This window comes from Haliotis rufescens, unplaced genomic scaffold (genome assembly GCF_023055435.1).
Source record: "Haliotis rufescens isolate VD_foot unplaced genomic scaffold, xgHalRufe1.0.p SCAF_30, whole genome shotgun sequence".
NCBI classification, from domain to species: Eukaryota; Metazoa; Mollusca; class Gastropoda; order Lepetellida; family Haliotidae; genus Haliotis; species Haliotis rufescens.
Genome location: NW_025964002.1, coordinates 1,822,045 through 1,843,039, shown reverse-complemented (window position 1 = coordinate 1,843,039; position 20,995 = coordinate 1,822,045). Strand labels below are relative to the sequence as shown.

The following is a 20,995-nucleotide window of genomic DNA, read 5'->3' as shown; positions in this document are numbered from 1 at the left end:
CTCAGGGTGTGTATCTGTGTCCGGTTTAATCAGGGTGTGTATCTGTGCCCGGGTTATTCATTATCAAATAAGAAGACGTTCAAGTTTTTTTCACTAAAGACTCACAAGGTTGTGCCAAAATGTCATGTGCGGCGATTTGACCGGGGGAATCATGTGACACTATATAACTTGACCGGAGGAAAAAAGTGATACTATATAACTTGACCGTGGGAATCATGTGACACTATATAACTTGACCGGAGGAAACAAGTGATACTATATAACTTGACCGGGGGATTCATGTGACGCTATATAACTTGACCGGGGGATTCAAGTGGCGCTATATAACTTGACCGGGGGATTCAAGTGGCGCTATATAACTTGACCGGGGGAATCATGTGACGCTATATAACTTGACCGGGGGAATCAAGTGACGCTATATAACTTGACCGGGGGAATCATGTGACGCTATATAACTTGACCGGGGAATCATGTGACGCTATATAACTTGACCGGGGGAATCAAGTGACGCTATATAACTTGACCGGGGGATTCAAGTGGCGCTATATAACTTCACGGAGGGATTCAATTGACGCTATATAACTTGACCGGGGGATTCATGTGACACTATTTAACTTGACCGGGGGATTCAAGTGGCGCTATATAACTTGACCGGGGCATTCATGTGACGCTATATAACTTGACCGGAGGATTCAAGTAATGCTATATAACTTGACCGGGGGATTCAAGTAGCGCTATATAACTTGACCGAGGGAGTCAAGTGACGCTATATAACTTGACCGGGGGATTCAAGTGGCGCTATATAACTTGACCGAGGGATTCAAGTGACACTATATAACTTGACCGAGGGAATCAAGTGACGCTATATAACTAACTTGACCGAGGGAATCAAGTGACGCTATATAACTAACTTGACCGAGGGAATCAAGTGACGCTATATAACTTGACCGGGGGAATCAAGTGGCGTTTTATAACTTGACCGAGGGATTCAAGTGACGCTATATCACTTGACCGGGGGATTCAAGTGACACTATATAACTTTCAGCATGTGTCAAAACACTTACATGTCCTATTTTAATTGTATTAGTCCTCCGGGCGAGTTCGATCATCCATCCCTGTTTTTGGCCGGTTGGGGAGGGGCGTAAAGATGCAAGGAGATTGTTACAGGTTTTGCTCTCTTGCTAAGAACATCGTCTTGATCCTGTAGCAGTGTTGAAGGCGCCGTGGTGCAGACACAAGGTGAACGGCTACCCGAGGACAGCGTCTGTAGCGTGTAGTAACGACTGGGGTTTCTGTGCACGTCACCATCAGGGCCTCTGTGGCTGTTAGAAGCGCCAGTAAAATATGTTACTACCACACTAGATGAACGCCGACGTGACCTAACCAATACAAAGCGCTCATTACTACTGACAAACAGAAAATGTCCCTTCCATTTAACTGGCACAAACGCTATGTACGCTTTTAATAACGATCAGTATCTTAAAAGTACATGGAAATTATTACATGAGCGCGGGTCTTATGAGTGAGTGAGTGAGTGAGTGAGTGAGTGAGTGAGTGATCGAGTGAGTGAGTGAGTGAGTGAGTGAGTGAGTGAGTGAGTGAGTGAGTGAGTTGGGTTTAACGCACTTTTAACAGTATTCCAGTTATATCACGGTATATCAGCTTAATGTGGGAGAAAAGCCCGAAGTGATGCAGGTCTCAGACGTTTACAACTTGGGTGAAACCCACGAGCACGGGTATGGTACTGACAATGAGTTGGTCTAGAGCAGAGACGAGTAACGGGATTGGGTAGTCAGACTCTTTGACTTGGTTGATGCATGGGATCGCATGCCAATTGCCTTGATCGATGCTCGTCACGCCGAAGACCCGGGTTCGATTCCGAACATGGGTACAATGTATGAAGTCCATTTCTGGTGTCCCCCGCCGTGATGTTGCTGGAATATTGCTAAAAGCGGCGTAAAACAATACTCACCATCTTGATGAATAAGGCGTTTACAGTGTAACGCCGTGGTTATAAACCAGTGTGTTGTGAAACACTGCGATAGATGGGGATGTGAGGTTAGAGCTCAGTCACACATTCAGGATTTTTACTACCGTCCTTCATCTCAAACGGGAGCCATAATCGGCACAGTGTGAACCTGGCTCAACACGGGAACACCATACGTCTGGAGTGAGTGAGTGAGTATGGTTTAACGCCGCTTTTAGCAATATTCGAGCAACATCACGGCGGGGAACACCAGAAATGGGCTTCACACATTTTACCCATGTCGGGAATCGAACCCGGGTCTTCGGCGTGACGAGCGAACGCTTTAACCACTAGGCTACCCGACCGCCCCCATACGTCTGGTATTCGTGGCTGTTGGAATGCACATAGGCTACAGTTGTCTGTCATACAGCCCATGCAAGTCTATAATAGTGGGCAAGTCTAGATTACTGCAGTTTCAGTTAAAGAGAGGGGCGGTCGGGTAGCCTAGTGGTTAAAGCGTTCGCTCGTCACGCCGAAGACCCGGGTTTGATTCCCGACATGGGTACAATGTGTGAAGCCCATTTCTGGTGTCCCCCGCCGTCATATTGCTGGAATATTGCTAAAAGCGGCGTAAAACCATACTCACTCACTCACTCACTCAGTTAAAGAGAGTATCTGAGCTCCTTTTTACTGTTTTTCTTTAAAATATGTTCTTTTCAGAGACTACAGGCTGGTCTATGGATACAGCTGAAGCCATGTTAACTATGATGATGATATAGGGGCCCGTGAGTGCCTCGATGCATAACATATCAATTAGATCATACAGTTTATTTCCTTTTTTTCATATTTTTTATAATTTATACAAAGAATTTTTTTATCTTTTTAATTATTTGTTGGTGTGATTTTCTTTTATTCATTTGTCTCCTGAACCTGTTTCTGGTAAGGATCGGGGCGGTCGGGTAGCCTAGTGGTTAAAGCGTTCGCTCGTCACGCCGAAGACCCGGGTTTGATTCCCGACATGGGTTCAATGTGTGAAGCCCATTTCTGGTGTCCCAAGCCGTGATATTGCTGGAATATTGCTAAAAGCGGCGTAAAACCATACTCACTCACTCACTCACTCTGGTAAGGATCACGGAATCAGACGCCAGAGATACCAATATATTCACTCCAACTATCACTCGCGTGGCAGGTCAAAGGCTGTGTTAGTAGTGAAGAGAAGACACGTGATGGCGTGACTGAATGCTTACTGGTAGTGTCGCGCTGTCACATTTAAAGTCAAATATCATATTCAATCAGATAAAACACTATCGCCCACACTGGCGGTTCTACATGAAGGTCGGACACCTGATACATCTGTTGACACAGTGGTTTACATCCAGCCTGAGGTTCGGCATGCGATTGCGGCAAACTGTACAAACGTCAGGCTCATATCATTGTGGATCTTTTTACCACGCGTGTTCTTGTCACTATCGTCATTATCCCTCGATAATGTACAGTAAACTACGGTTATAACGAACTCGAAGGGACCACTAAGTTAAGTTCGTTACAACCGTAGTTTGTTATAAACATATGTACAGCATATATACAGCAAATGGCCTGGACCGAAAAAATAGTTCGTTATATCCGCCAGTTCGTTATAAGCGTGTTCGTTATTAACGTAGTTTACTGTATGCCATTTTGAGGGCAGGAGTAGTGGATGCTTTATTTAGTATTTTATTTCTCATATCGAAACACAGAGCATGATAATATTATTTTCGTGTCGATTTCTTTTTGTTTTAAATGGTTCAATAGAAGTACCAGGATTGTCGAGGGCCCCTCCTCCCCCCACAGCCCCGCCCACTTCAACCTCTCCCCCCTGTCCGCTTCTGTGTGGGTATATTCCGGTTACATTACAGCGGGGGGAGGGACACCAGAAACGGGCTTCACATATTGTACCCATGTGGGGGGAATCGAACCCTAGGCAGCGGGATGACGAGTCTATGCTGTAACCACTACACGACCCCGCCTCACTTGGGTTTCAAGGAGATGTCAAAGATGAAGAAATGTCATAACATGATACGCTTAATTCTAACCATATAGACCGTTGTATGTCTTATGTTACACAACGGAACATGAGTCGTGATCAAAATTACATTGTAAATACGGCTGCCGTGACGACTGAAATATGATTCAATAATAACTAAACTAAGAACTATTTCAAAATGAAATAATTGAAGGTTCGAATCCCGGTTCGCCCCATTTATGTTTCTAGGTTTGTCAACACCGCAGTAGTAAACGTCTAAGACCTGTTTCACGTAGGGCTTTCCTCCAACATTCTATTTTCGGGTGATAACGCGGAAAAGGGAGAAGAGACTTTGAAAGAATTGGGAAAAATACGAGCACTGGTATGCTTCTGACAAACCTCTGCACAGCGAATTGATTGCGGCGTCTTAGACGACTGGGCCAGCGTGGTGTCCTCCCACCGCCACGCATGTTATAAGGAAATGTTTATTACACTCTTAGTAATAAAATATTAACAAGTCTTTGTCAACATTATCTAACATATAGTGTAGAGTTCGTGCGAGACAACCACGGGACTTTTATTCAATTCGCCTTGTGTCACGTGTCAGTGTCACGTGTCAGTGTGTTTTACGGTGATCTCACAGGGATAAGGATAATGTTTTGGTCCACGTTTTACTTTATCTCCTGTGAATTGCATATTCTCTCACTTATTTATCTATTTTATTGCAGACAAACGTGATGTTGTACCATACATGAGCGCTAGGGCCCCGTTCCACAAAGCGATCTTAGCTATCGTATGTCTGTCAACACTGAATAAAGTTGTTTCAGTTACGTGAAGGTGTTTAATCGCTTGTTTTATGGCGTTTAGTTTGTGTTCGCCCACCCAAGACGTGTACCACATTAAGAAAGCATCTTTTATAGTGGAGACGTTTCGTGACAGATATAAGGTCAACAGTGCAGTTTGTGATAAAACCATGAAACATTGCCCAGTTGTGTAGGTAATGACATTCCAAATATTTTCAGATATTAGGCAACCCCAAAAAATCAAAATGGACGCCAAATCCAATGTGCCCACAACCTAAATATGTGATGAAAAATTAACATTTTGGAATGTATTTACCCAACACTATATCTGTAAAGTAAATAATGTTATTAAAATAGACTATTTATTTTGACTCAGGGAATCTAAAGTGTGAAGAAAATATAAAAATGTGTTCCTTTCTTTGTCGACATAGCTTTAAAACATACTTCATTGAGGCTAATTAACTATACCAATAAGGTTAATACAAAGACAACAACAGAATACTTAACGAACCAAAATTTGTATTTATTAAAATGTGGTGCAAACGGCTAAAGGTTTTGGTTGGCTGGATCACAGTTGCCACCACATTTGACATGTAGTGTTCCAATTAAATGGGGCACTTCACAATACCACCTTTGCCCGCAAGGACATGAACAGCCAAATATCTCCATTGTTCTGCAGCTCCAAAAGCTATCAAGGTGTGAGACACATATATTCTGTCAAACAATGCAATGACCAGGACAATGACGTCATATCAACTGTTCGAATCCAAGTCCTATAACGGCCCTGTCTGGCAGCATTAGACGTTTGCAAAAAGTGTCTTGTGTTAGCTTCTTCATCTGAACATGGATGTCAGTCATTGGCAACATCTGACCTTTTGTTGCACAGAACCTGTTTGCTGTGAGTGCGTATAATTTGTTTATCTCCACATTCAAATGAAATAAATTGTTAAGACAAAAACTGAATCAGTTCTGTCTTGTTCTGGACAGTTCTCAGAAATGCTCCTATGTTGCTGATTGGTTGAACGCAGCACGTGACTCCTTTTCCTCGTCTGCTTCTTGCTGTTAATGTGAGACTGCACTCGTCCCAAACAATGTCGACTCTGGACAAACTCTCAAGCTGTTTTTGTGTGTAAATGGAATGGAAACGTCCTTTGAATATTCTTCAAAAATCATTTGCATATTCAAATATGCATATTGTTTTCATTTTTTACGCTGTAGATTACGTAAATCGAAACAAATAGTCTAATTTAATATAGTTATTTACTTTACATATATAGTTTTGGGTAGACATGCATTCCGTGATATTCATTTTTCATAATATATTTAGGTTGTGAATCATGTACTCATATAGCTGGAATATTGCTGAGTCCGGCGTTAAAACACAAACAAACAACAAATCAAACGAGTTATACCAGAATTTCATTCCTCCATGGCATGGATTTGGCGGCCATATTGGATTTGGCGGCCATATTGGACTTTTTTGGGTGGCCTCATATCTGAAAATATTTGGAATGTCATTAACTACAAAAGTGCCAAGTATCATGCTTTTATCCCCAAAAGCGCACATTCTTTCACGAAACGCCTGCTTTATTATTAATTGGGTTTCTGTTGGAATAGAATGCCTCCCGGTACAATTTCTATGGGAAACAAATTTACCTCTTTACCTTCGCCTTGCCGTTCCAAGTTCGATATTCTCGTCAGTGACCCAGATCACTGTGAGGGGAGTGGGAGGGGGAGAGGGAGGGGTTCTACCCCACATGCGCGATCACAGTACAGGTGTATAGAGTTGGTGTGTCGACACCCTCCCTTGGCAACAGGAGAGTTTATCACCCACACACCAGCTTACCTAACCCCCATGTTGAAGGAGGTCAGTCCCCGCTCAATACAGGTACAAGTGCAGGAACACCTCTCGTCAACACTCATACACTACAGCTACCAATCATGACTAGTCCTACGAGATTCAACATGCTGATTAGAATTGATGTGCAATGATTAAGCAAAACCGTTACACTATCAAAACTTATACTATCGAAATCGATTATTATATGATATTGTTTTGGAAGATGACGCCTAAACAATGTAGCTTGATAGATTTTCGTACCTTACTTGTGAAATATGTTTTGTTTCTATTTCACACTTAAATCGCTATATGGCTGTAATAATGCCGATGCGGCGTTAAATTTTACTCACTTAAAGTTTACTGTTTTTAATTAACATACAACACCAGTTCTCCACAGGGATGTAATTGTGTGTACACCGGGTAAGTGACATACATATTCAACGAGAGAGGTATATCAGAGATTATTATATGGTCTCTGGGTATATGTACATATATGCTATCAACTAGAGAAGAATCACGCACGCGACCACCTCAAACCATTGACTGCAGAGTCTTATGGCGGAGTTGTAAAGTATTTAGGCGAGTTGTGCAAACAGCCGAGCTCAGTCTGTGAGCGTATACCACCACAACAACAGCACACGATGAAAGTCAGCGGGAAGGTCGCCATGGTTACGGGAGCCGCACAGGGTCTGGGGAAGGCGTTCGCTGCGTCACTGTTACAGAATGGTGCAAAGGTACGGTGTGCTGTATTTGTGTTACGCGATGTTGTGAAGGGAAATGTATAACTTTCTACATTCGATCTGTTGCCATAGTAAGCAGGGGAGATATCGATTATTAATTAATTTCTTTACGTATATACTATAGAGGAGTTGACCTACTTCAGAACCTGTGTGGGCTATCTAATACGCTATCAATGCAGGTAATGTAACACTGACAAGATACAGCATGTCGCCACGCACGTATTGACAAATACTCTAAACTCCTTTCAGAGCCTGACAAAGCATCAGTTGTATAAAAGGGCTGAGTTAGACCTATGTACCTGTCTAACGTCTTGTCAATAATTCAATGTTATGTATGACGACACAATGGAATCCCTGCCTGTCACTGAAATGCGCTGTTTTCATTTTTAATGTTAGTAAGCAACAGATGTGTGCATGATTCATATCACAACTATTTCTCATTTATAATGCATGGAACGCTCTAGTGGTAGAGCGTCTGCTCGGAGAGCGGAAGGACGGGGTTCGATCCCCGGCCGCGTCATACCAAAAGACGTTAAAACATGGTACTTGTTGTTACCCTGTCTGGCACTAGGCATTAAGGGGTTACAACAGGGAATGGTCTGTTTAGAGCTGGTAGCTGTGTCTGAGTGGGGTATCCTTGCATTGGTACGGACACACACATACACACACATACACACACATACACACACACACGTGCATGCATGTCGCTATGTAAGTGAAACAATCATGAACGCGACGTTAAACCCCATGTCACCTCACGTCACCTCACCGTTGAACTTGTCACACTTTCAACACCTCACCTCACGTCACCTCACCGTTGAACTTGTCACACCTTCGACACCTCACCTCACGTCACATCACCGTTGAACTTGTCACACTTTTGACACCTCACCTCACGGCACCTCACCGTTGAACTTGTCTCACTTTCGACACCTCACCTCACGTCACCTCACCGTTGAACTTGTCACACCTTCGACACCTCACCTCACGGCACCTCACCGTTGAAATTGTCACACCGTCGACACCTCACCTCACGTCACCTCACCGTTGAAATTGTCACACCTTCGACACCTTAGGGGTTGTTTTGTACGGCTCCAAGGGATCCAACAGTTTTAAAAGGGTGGGGTCCAAAATAGCAAACCCCTCTCTTAGTGGGGGGAGTAGATTGCCTACAACATACTGCATTTGGCTTCAAGGGGGGGGGAGATCTGGAACCAACCCAACCCCCCTTACATCCGTCTGTGTGAACTGTTCTAGCAAGTTTGATTTAATTCATTAAGCCGTATCTTGTTTGCCTGCCCCCTACCGTAATTGCGTTATGTTTATCAGTCTAGCCGTAATGATAACACGTACACCGACTACACAGACATTCTCTCAGCACCACAGAAGGTAGTGGTGACAAGTCTCAGTGCTGCGTCTACTGCGTGGTAAAATATGGGCGACGCAACGGGGTTCTTTTTCTTTAACGCCCTTCATCAATATTCGAGTCCGCATCAATATGACCACGGCCTGTAAATTATCGTTATAATCGTTACAATAAACTAGTGACTGATATTATGAGTAATAAGTCACCCGATCCTAGTACGTTGACACGTATTTAACGAGGTCATCGAGCCTGACCACCCGATCCTCAAGGTCGCCATTCATGACCAGCAAAGGTTGCCGGAACCAGTTCTGACTGGGGCCCCCCCCTATAATGAAACATACTAGAGCGATATGTCACCGGAGATCGGGTCCCATATTGTTTGTTTGTTTCATTGTTTGTTTGTTTGTTTAACGCCGCACTCAGAATTATTCCAGCTAAATATGTCGGCGGTCTGTAAATAGCCGAGTCTTGACCAGACAATCCAGTGATTGACATCATGAGCATCGATCTACACAACTGGGATACGATGACATGCATCAACCAAGTCAGCAAGCTTGTCCACCGGATCCCGTTAGTCGCCTTTTACGGCAAGCATAGTTTGCTGAAGACCAATTATACCCTGGATCTTCACGCGTCCCATATACACTGAATCAACAACGTCAAGTGTCCACGATGGTCGTCCATGATTGTCATTCATTCAAATAATGTCCATCCTCAGTAGGCATTGTGACCATCCAATCACCTTTATTCCACCTTGAACAACCAAAGGTCCCGCTGAGTCTACTAAATAAGTTTGAAAAATATGTTAGTTATATATGATGTGGGGTGAAACCAGGATGTGAGGTCATAGGCGTTTACCGCTGTGGTGAAGCCCCCGAGCATGGATATGGTGCCCGACAACCCTGGACACATAACCAAGGCTAACCGGGATTCGAACCCGCGATCGTTACTGTTTCGCCTGTAGGTTCAGCTCTGCACGATTTGCGGCGCCTTGAACCACTCGGCCACCCGTGCCCCACAAAGGTACGAGAGACATGATTTCTTATCTATTCCTCAAGTCGGGCGGTCGGGTAGGCTAGTGGGTAAAGCGTTCGCTCGTCACGCTAAAGATCCGGGTTCGATTCCCCACATTGGCACAATGTGCGAAGCCCATTTCTTGTGTCACCCGCCGTTATATGCTGGAATATTGCTAAAAGCGGCGTAAAACCATACTCACTCACTATTCCTCAAGTAGCGTCTTTGAAGGATTGTATCTACTTTTTCTTTATTTGCAGGTTCTATTCTCGGATGTTAACGAGGAAAAGGGACAAGCGACGCTGAAAGAATTTGAGAAAAAGTATGGACAAGATAACGTAGCTTTCCTGAGGGGCGATGTCACATCACAAGCAGACATGGAAGGTACATAGTAGTAGATGCATGTACCGTTAACTCACGAGAGTATTGTGAGTGTGTACTGTTATATACGAGAAGACATGGTAGGACCCGTTGCGCCAGAGTAGGCCCCCAGTTGTCTATTTATGGCTGTAAGAGGCGACTAAATGGATCGATCGAGCTGTCACTCACGCCTTGGTTGTTGCATGTCATCGTATCCCATCGTATCTCATCGTATCCCATCGCATCTCATCGTAAATTATCGCATCTCATCGTATCTTATCGTATCCCATCGGATCTCATCGTATCCCATCGCATCTCATCGTATCTTATCGTATCCCATCGCATCTCATCGTATCCCATCGCATATCATCGTATCTTATCGCATCTCATCGTATCTTATCGTATCCCATCGTATCTCATCGTATCCCATCGCATCTCATCGTATCTTATCGTATCCCATCGCATCTCATCGTATCCCATCGCATCTCATCGAATCTTATCGCATCTCATCGTATCTTATCGTATCCCATCGTATCTCATCGTATCCCATCGCATCTCATCGTATCTTATCGTATCCCGTCGTATCTCATCGTATCCCATCGTAGTTCATCGTATCTTATCGTATCGCACCATATCCCATCGTATATCTTCGTATCTCATCGTACCACATCGTATCGTATTGCGTAGATGGATGCTCTTGATGTCACTCTCAGGAGTGTCAGTTATTTACAGACCGCCGTCTTATCGCTGGAGCATTGCTGATTGCGGCGTTAAACAACAAACAAACAAACACACACTCAAATTGTACTCCGACGGTATGAGACAGTGTTATTTACAGGAATAGTTACAGTTGGAGTATTACTGAATGTGGTGTTACACAACAAACAAACAAAGGCATGGAAGGTATACACCCTTTTCACAAAAAGAGGGTCCATGTTGCGAGTTGGTAATTCGCGTTGAGAAATCGGTTAATTTTAGTGAAAATACATCACCAAATTAGCTAGTCAAAGTACAATTAGCGTTTACTCTTAGTGTAGCGGATCACCTGTAACATAGTGGAATGTATAAGTCTAAAGTATGTTTCCAGAAGGGGTGCGCACCCACACAGATCCTCTGGGGTCGAGTGTGTAGACCGAGGAGTAGATGCATGTATAAACTGAAACCCGAGAGTTTATATGAACGCCGTGTATCCTGGTATCCTCCCAAAGAATGGAATCGGCACCTGGCTCTGATAATCAGGGGAAACGTAGACTATTTGCATAGTTTCTATAAGAGAGAATCTTATGGATGTCAACTTTTTTTATGAGGAATACAACGTTTGGGAGTATGTGCTAGCTCCTCCATCAGGCTCTTTCATGCATATCACTTCTGAAGGCCATTCAAACACTTGATAGTTTCTATGTTCGCATGAATGTTCCAACCCTGTCTGAGCTCTCGCCTCACCGGAAGTGGTGCTAGATTTCTGACAAAATTCATTTATGGATTGTGACGTCACATCCGACACTTGCAGGAGGCCGGTAAATGTGATAAACAAACAGCGTCTCAGAGCGAGACCCCCTGACGAGAACTATGTCAGTCATGATTATCTTTCTACCGGAAACGAACGTTAAAGAGTAGGTATATATGCATGTGTTTGTGCACATTTAGATTTAACATCTAGAAATGCATATTTTCACCTGCCGCGTTCCTTCCGCGACGCCAGGCTCTGTATCCGCCGATTTCTTGCAATGGCTGCTGATTAGAGTGAGTGAGTGAGTGAGTGGGGTATAACGCCACCTTAAACAGTAGTTTGGTTATAATCAGAATAGAAATCGGGATGAGCGTGGGATTCGAACCCTCGATAATAGGATTCTGGCACGCTTAGGGGAGGTAACACACTGCTCATCGAATTGGAAGGCCTCAAATGACTTTTCAACAGGAACCTTTAACAAGTTTATGTCTGCGTAAGGCAACCCACAGTTGAACTGTGACATCACTGATTGGTGAGTACTAAACAACCAATACACGACAGAAGGGGGGGGGGGGGGGGGGGGGGGGTCGCCTAGTGGCTAAGTGTTCGCTCGTCACGCCAAAGAGCCGGGTTCGATTCCCCAAATGGGTACAATGTGTGCATGAAGCCCGTTTCCGGTGTACCCCGCTGTGATATTGCTGCACTATTGCTAACAGCGGCTTAAAACGATGTTCACTCACTCACAGTAATAATTAATAATATAAATTACCAGACAACAGCTGACTTGTAACATTGCTGATGACTGCACAACAGTAAACAGTCGATATTCACCACTGGACTACTGGTATACGAGACCTTAATGAGAAGAATGAAACGTCACAGCATTCGACGTTCTTGCTATAAGTGGATATTCATATTGCCTTAAGCCTCGGGTTACATGTTAGTTTGTCTCGCTATCAAGATAAGGCAGGGTAATCCATCTCTGTTGATTCAGGCCCGTACCGCTTGTATTCAGTAGGCGCGTCACGTGACTCACTATCGTGAAACCCTGACCACATCCCTGAGAGTAAAACACACAACAACCTAGACATCCATTGATACCCAACGCCACAAAACTCTAAAAAGTGAAATATTGGTTTCAGTTGGCGCTGAATCAGGTCAGTTGGTGGGACTGTCCTGGTATACGAACTCATGTCAACATGCAACGTATGAAATTATATCAATAATGCTTTTGACTTTGACACGCTATAATGGTCTGATACGTGTACGAACTGGTTGTTTCCATCCGGCAGTATAAAGCAGACAACACCACGACTGCGAGGCTCTATACAGACACTGAAGTCTCTGAAAATATATAATTTTCATAAACACAAAAAAAGGAGCACCAGTGAGATTAGGAAAATCTAAATTTGTTTCATTTAGGGCTTTTGCATTACAGTAAGGACTGGGGGTAAGGTGAAATAATATGGTTCGGGGACTGTGAGACGCATTCGTCACCACTCGCCACTTTCCGTAACCTGCAAGAAGACTCGTCTCCCTATCGATGAATGTTATGTGCGAAAATAAGACAAACCAATCCGAATGCGCGTATGACTTCAAGTACTTCGGTCAAAGAATTCCCCAAGAATAATTTTAGATGTCTTGCATCTGAAAATATACCCTCGGTACAGTTAAATGTGTAAAATCATACTGTATAATACCTTAAGTCCCGATGTGTTTGAAATAGCATCTGGAATATATATGGCATGTCGGGGGAAATATACGTGAATCATTACGCAACGAGTGGACAATTCTTTTAACTATGCTCGTTTGCGCTTAGACGGAACCCAGTCGCACAAATGGCCACGCTATTCGGCTTGTCTCGGAATAACACGAGTTGGTCACGAATGTGTGAGACGGACAAGGTTTCATAGAGCGACATCGTTTGTACAGTTCAGTTGAAGGTCATGCTTGATTGGGTCGTTAGTTCTGGTCAGCGGAGTCGTCTTTCACAGGCCAAGCCAAGCGTAACAGGAATTGTACAATGACATTGAAAAACGCTTGCTTCTGATTTATTTAACAAAAAGTATCTTTTTTCCTACTGATACCTCTTTTAAATTGAGCCTTTTCACACCAAAACTGTAAATATGAAAACTTCGATCTATCGACAGCCTTATCATCGGTGCATATAACAATGGCTGCTGATAATTCTTCAGAATTTCTGTGAAGTTCGATGTCTGAACAACCGGTTGTCAAACACGATTAAATTTATTTTAGAATAAATGAAACACACATTAACACACATTAACCACATTAACCAGAATCACATCATCTTCAGTCACATAAATGAGCAGTCTCTCTTACGTCGTCTGCAGTGCAGTCATACTTCAGTGTACTTCCGTTGGCAATGGTTGTGACAGTAGGATCTTTTCCACCAGTACATCATCAGGTTTATGTTGAACATGACTACAGATCGAGACTTTTCTCTGGCTTATGGTTTTTTTCTTGTTTAACGCCGCACTCAGCAATACTACAGCTATACGACGGCGGTCTGTAAATAATCGAGTCTGGACCAGACAATCCAATGATTGATATCACGAGCATCGATCCACGCAATTGGGATACGATGACATGCATCAACCAAGTCAGCGAGCCTGACCACCCGATCCCGTTAGTTGCCTCTTACGACAAGCATAGTCCTCTTTCACGGCAAGCATGGGTTCCTGAAGACCTATTCTACCCCGGATCTTCACGGGTCGTGGGTTGATGTAGCCTGTCAATAGCACTCTCACCCTTAACGACTAGCGTGGCGGGCGTGGACAGCCACGAGTAACGGACGTAACTCAGGTTAAGCCAGGCTGAGGTTCAGGGTGGAGAAGCTGTTTTACTGTATCACATTTGGGGAATTATTTCAAAGCAAGTGATGCATAAGTACAATTTCAAAATAACTATATTCCTGTTGTTTAATACAGTTTGTTGGAGAAATGCATTCGTTCAGCATGTTTCACTATTCCTACAACCTGTTACCTCCACAAAGGAAAAAGACGTCTTGTTGGTTTCTTGGAAATGACTTCGTTAAGTCCATACTGTGCCAATACGCAACTGGTTGCTATGAAATTTAAACATATGTCTCTGGGTGGTTATTTTACAACTTCGTTTGAAGAACTATGTGTTTTGAACCGATATTTTGTAATAGACAATACTATGAGTAATTCTTGAACTTTAGTAATAGTTGTGACCTGTGACCCCTTTTCAGGATGTTCGGATCTTTGAACCCTGTGTAGTAACGCTTTCCGAGAAAGCACCGTTTTCAAAGCGCTGTCGTCGTCATGGTAGAATGGAAATAAACCTTCTGTTTTGGAATTGAATGTAGTCCCACTGTAGAGTAGATACATCTCACTGTAGAGTAGATACCCCATTATTTGTACATTTGAAACCTCCTGCTAAGGCGCTCGGTTCCAGATTGAAATAAGAGATATCTGCTCTACAGTGGGACATCATCATATTTCCTAACACAGTTGCTTCATCTCCTAATTGTACACTTGACCCGGGACAACCATTTCATTGCCCAAGTCGGCTCGGGGAACATATATATTTCACATGCATCACGCAGAGCCGACTCACAGTCTTCTCACAGTTTAGCATCGAGTTCTTGGTTATCTTTTTAAATGCTGTTATCAAAACAGCCGTCCTTTAATTAGGTTATATCATTAACCGTTGAAATGGTTAGTTATATTCCCTATCTTCCAGAGGCAAGGGTATTAACTGACTGTAAAAGGTTGGAATTTCTGGCCTCGATCGTAGCGCCACCAGTACCTGTAACGAGTTATGTCCCTCCTACTGACCAATCAGATTCCACCTCTCATGTCGACTGAAATCAGCACGGCAGTTTACAAACCGGATGTCGATTTCATGACGCGATTTTGATTGGACTATGCATAGACAAGTTGGTCCAGCCAAAATATAATTCCAGCCTAGTTCAGCAAGGGTGGAAACTGGAGTTTAATAGTCGGTTAATGCCCTTGCCTCGTGAAGAACGACATATACCACAATGATGACCCGTATTTGAAACTGGAGTATAACTTCATCAGCTGCAGAGCCAGATAAGCGTGCATCTGGACAGGAGAAGGACACACTAATTGACAGACTGGGGCGTTCTTTCAGAGTTTATTGTACTCGTCTTATCAGCCCAGCACACAACATACTGTGTCGCTCCTGATACAGAAGCTGTTCACTTGGCCAGCACAATAAGCTTTTTGTGAGGTGAAATGAAGCTTAACGTCGTATCCAAGATTACTTATAAAGCGACGTGCATGCACGTGTGTGTGGCTGCTTGTACTAGTCCGGACTAATGTCGATTATATATATAGTGCTAGCTCACTTTTCAACTAGTTGAACATGAACACCCAACCCAGTCCTTGTTTTATCCCCTTAATGTCGAACTGAAACAAGGGTAACAACAAGTACCATTTTTAACGTCTTTTGGTATGACGCGTCACTGTACGCTTTAATACACACGGCTTCTCAGAGGATGTTGAGGGGACAGACGAATGGGTACCAGTTTTTGAAAAACCTGCCTGCCCTTTAGTCAAATGACCGTGACTTTTTAATTGGGCAAGTAACATTTCCTTAAAGCTGGCCCACTGTCTAAATTTTATGAAACATTTCACTACATATTTATTTCTACGAATCATCAAGTCAGTTGAGGCGTCATTTTATACCCAGGTTGATATTTTAGGCGAAACCCACGTGAAGTAGTAAACTGGGTTTTTACTGTACACTGATTATGACTGGCATGCAAGGGCATGTGTTACTAGCGATGCGTGTGAAAGTCTAAGAACCACCACTAACGTCAGACAAACATAGAGTACCAGGCAGCCAATCAGCTGCGCCGTTGTTAAGCGTAATGGTCTCAAAACACACAGGGTACATTTAGGTTAACACACAATATCTAGGCTGTAGCCCTACAGTAGGGCTTGTAAAATATGATGAGGACTTGCAACATTGTTTGTTAACAAGCCCTCCTGTCCAGTGGACTTTGGACACTAATTCATACACTGAAGGGTACTGCAATGTTTCATCTGTGGCGATGACTTCGTTACGTGCGTGTCAACGTACTAGAATCAGGTGGATTATTACTCATAATATCAGGGGGGCGGTCGGGTAGCCTTGTGGTTAAAGCGTTCGCTCGTTACGCCGAAGACCCGGGTTCGATTCCCGACATGGGTACAATGTGTGAAGCCCATTTCTGGTGCCCCCGCCGTGACATTGCTGGAATGTCGCTAAAAGCGGCGTAAAACCATATTCACTCACTCACTCACTCACTCACTCACTCATTATATAAGTCACTAGTTTGTCTGGTCCAGATTTACAGGCCGTTGTCATATAACTGGAATATTGACGAGGAGGGCGTAAACAAAAGAACCCCGTTGTGTAGCCCATATGTTAACACAGATTTATAAACCTCCAGTGATGCATTACCATGGTTACAACAGCTTGTTCTTTTCTCTGAAAATCCCTCTGCCAACGGGATTCTCGAGCTGTGCGCTTTTGACGGAGAACTTTCGAGTGCTACAATTGAAATTTCAGAATTAAAGTTATGTCATGTAAACAAAAAATCATCTTCATATCTGTCGGTTTATAAGTCACATATAAACCTTCTCCTATGGCTATCCCTGAAAATAATGCACTCCTGCGCACTGCAATATTTTCACGGATAGCCCCGGAGGCGGTTTATATCCTATACATAGACGTATTACTGAGAAGTCGTTAACACTACACCTATTGTGATGCTACGATATTGTCTGAGCAGTGTACGAGTAATCGTTAGGCTAGACTGATACACATTACGACTTTACAGTGGATAGTAGGCAAACAAGATGCGAGAACAGCTAACCGTGCACTAACGTCGCGTTTAAGGTCGCGTTCAAGATTGTTTCACTTCTAAACACGTGTGTGTTTGTATTTGTGAGTGAGTGAGTATAGTTTTACGCCGCTTTTAGCAATATTCCAGCAATATCACGGCGGGGGACACCAGAAATGGGCTTCACACATTGTACCCATGTCGGGAATCGTTGTATTTGTGGGTATCCGGACTAATGCATGAATACTACACACAGACACAGCTACCGACACTAAGTATAGAACTGAAAACTCACCAGCATATTTATCCATCATTCACTATGGCTCCGTTCTTTCTTCCACGTTCGTGTATCCACTCCCCTCGTGTTTCAGCGACGTTCCGGCTCGTGCGTGAGAAGTTCGGGGGGCTGGACATCATGTGCAACAACGCCGGGGTGGGGGGAGAGAGCTGTGACATGTGGGAGAAGACTGTCGATATCAACCTGGTAAGTTGTTGTTTTATTCAGAGGCCAACTGCAAGATTGATTCACATAACACAAAGGGTATTCTCGGCCAGAATCATCCCCAAGCTTGTCGTAAAAGCCTACTAGTGATAGGTTATGATGTGTGCCCAGGCTGATTGTGCGACCTCGACGACAAAGATTGCTCATACTATCAACCACAAGGTTGCCTTGCCGTACCTGCGTTTAGGTCACCATGTTTGTTTGTTTGTTGTTTAACGCCACACTCAGCAATACCACAGCTATATGACGGCGGTCTGTAAATAATCGAGTCTGGACCAGACAATCCAGTGATTGACAAGATGAGCATCGATTCACGCAATTGGCATCTATGACATGCATCAAGCAAGTCATCGAGTCTGACCACCCGATCCTGTTAGTTGCCTCTTACGACAAGCATAGTCGCCATTTACGGCAAGCATGGGTTGCTGAAGACCTATTCTACCCCGGATCTTCACGGGACTTAGGTCGCAATGATAAAGTTGGATAGCGCTGACAGTCACCGTTCTTCACTGCTAGTTGAAAAGTCTGTTGATGGCACTATTTCGTCAATATAAAGTGATCTGTGTTCCAAAAGTAAAAAGGACGCTTCACTATGTTTTTAGCCACTGTTTAATACACAGTTGTGTTTTAAGTATTGGTTCGTTCTGAATGGTTTCAGAAAGGCTCAATACGCGGCACGACCTTGGCGATGGACATGATGAGGAGGGACAAGGGGGGACGAGGAGGGGTCATCGTCAACGTGGCCTCCATGGCAGGTGGGTGGTAGCGGCAAAATCAACCAGCGAAAAAACAGATGGAATATAGAGGGTGGTGGACCTGTATAGAGGGTAGTGGACGTGTATAGAGGGTAGTGGACGTGTATAGAGGGTAGTGGACGTGTATAGGGGGTGGTGGACGTGTAAAGAGGGTGAAGCACGTGTATAGAGGGTAGTGGACGTGTATAGAGGGTAGTGGACGTGTATAGAGGTTGGTGGACGTGTATAGAGGGTGGTGGACGTGTATAGAGGGTAGTGGACGTGTATAGAGGGTGGTGGACATGTATACAGGGTGGTGGACATGTATAGAGGGTAGTGGACGTGTATAGAGGGTATTGGACGTGTATAGAGGGTGGTGGACGTGTATAGAGGGTAGTGGACGTGTATAGAGGGTAGTGGACATGTATAGAGGTGGTGGACATGTATAGAGGGTAGTGGACGTGTATAGAGGGTAGTGGACGTGTATAGAGGGTAGTGGACGTGTATAGAGGGTAGTGGACGTGTATAGTGTGAGGTGGACGGTATAGAGGGTAGTGGACGTGTATAGAGGGTGGTGCACGTGTATAGAGGGTAGTGGACGTGTATAGAGGGTGGTGGACATGTATAGAGGGTAGTGGACGTGTATAGAGGGTGGTGGACATGTATAGAGGGTGGTGGACATGTATAGAGGGTGGTGGACGTAAACAGAGGGTGGTGGACGTGTATAGAGGGTAGTGGACATGTATAGAGGGTGGTGGACATGTATAGAGGGTAGTGGACGTGTATAGAGGGTAGTGGACGTGTATAGAGGGTAGTGGACGTGTATAGAGGGTGGTGGACGTGTATAGAGGGTAGTGGAAGTGTATAGAGGGTAGTGGACATGTATAGAGGGTAGTGGACATGTATAGAGGGTAGTGGACATGTATAGAGGTGGTGGACATGTATAGAGGGTAGAGGACGTGTATAGAGGGTAGTGGACGTGTATAGAGGGTAGTGGACGTGTATAGAGGGTAGTGGACGTGTATAGTGTGAGGTGGACGTGTATAGAGGGTAGTGGACGTGTATAGAGGGTGGTGCACGTGTATAGAGGGTAGTGGACGTGTATAGAGGATGGTGGACGTGTATAGAGGGTGGTGGACGTGTATAGAGGTTGGTTGACGTGTATAGAGGGTGGTGGACATGTATAGAGGGTGGTGGACATGTACAGAGGGTGGTGGACGTATACAGAGGGTGGTGGACGTGTATAGAGGGTGGTGGACATGTATAGAGGGTGGTGGACATGTATAGAGGGTGGTGGACATGTATAGAGGGTGGTGGACATGTATAGAGGGTGGTGGACGTATACAGAGGGTAGTGGACGTGTATAGAGGGTAGTGGACATGTATAGAGGGTGGTGGACATGTATAGAGGGTAGTGGACGTGTATAGAGGGTAGTGGACGTGTATAGAGGGTAGTGGACGTGTATAGAGGGTAGTGGACGTGTATAGTGTGAGGTGGACGTGTATAGAGGGTAGTGGACGTGTATAGAGGGTGGTGCACGTGTATAGAGGGTAGTGGACGTGTATAGAGGATGGTGGACGTGTATAGAGGGTGGTGGACGTGTATAGAGGTTGGTTGACGTGTATAGAGGGTGGTGGACATGTATAGAGGGTGGTGGACATGTACAGAGGGTGGTGGACGTATACAGAGGGTGGTGGACGTGTATAGAGGGTGGTGGACATGTATAGAGGGTGGTGGACATGTATAGAGGGTGGTGGACATGTATAGAGGGTGGTGGACGTATACAGAGGGTAGTGGACGTGTATAGAGGGTAGTGGACATGTATAGAGGGTGGTGGACATGTATAGAGGGTAGTGGACGTGTATAGAGGGTAGTGGACGTGTATAGAGGGTAGTGGACGTGTATAGAGGGTGGTGGACGTGTATAGAGGGTAGTGGAAGTGTATAGAGGGTAGTGGACGTGTATAGAGGGTAGTGGACATGTATAGAGGTGGTGGACATGTATAGAGGGTAGTGGACGTGTATAGAGGGTAGTGGACGTGTATAGAGGGTAGTGGACGTGTATAGAGGGTAGTGGACGTGTATAGTGTGAGGTGGACGTGTATAGAGGGTAGTGGACGTGTATAGAGGGTGGTGCACGTGTATAGAGGGTAGTGGACGTGTATAGAGGTTGGTGGACGTGTATAGAGGTTGGTGGACGTGTATAGAGGTTGGTGGACGTGTATAGAGGGTGGTGGACATGTATAGAGGGTGGTGGACATGTATAGAGGGGCGTGGACGTATACAGAGGGTGGTGGACGTGTATAGAGGGTAGTGGACATGTATAGAGGGTGGTGGACATGTATAGAGGGTAGTGGACGTGTATAGAGGGTAGTGG

General features: G+C 44.4%; 1 protein-coding gene across 2 annotated transcripts in view; it reads left to right on the top strand.

Moving 5' to 3' along the window:
- Positions 1–6,526: 6,526 nt before the first annotated feature.
- The window catches only part of LOC124152231 (15-hydroxyprostaglandin dehydrogenase [NAD(+)]-like), a 53,742-nt gene continuing 39,273 nt past the window's right edge, over positions 6,527–20,995 (top strand). Inside the window, exons 1-4 of one of the 2 annotated variants that reach the window (XM_046525092.2) lie at positions 7,031–7,345; positions 9,992–10,115; positions 17,755–17,867; positions 18,544–18,640. In XM_046525092.2, the coding sequence (XP_046381048.1) occupies positions 7,253–7,345; positions 9,992–10,115; positions 17,755–17,867; positions 18,544–18,640 (427 nt within the window). In that variant the 5' untranslated portion in view covers positions 7,031–7,252. Of the gene's footprint in view, positions 7,346–9,991; positions 10,116–17,754; positions 17,868–18,543; positions 18,641–20,995 lie in introns of both variants that reach the window. The other variant, XM_048380405.1, reaches the window with a different exon arrangement.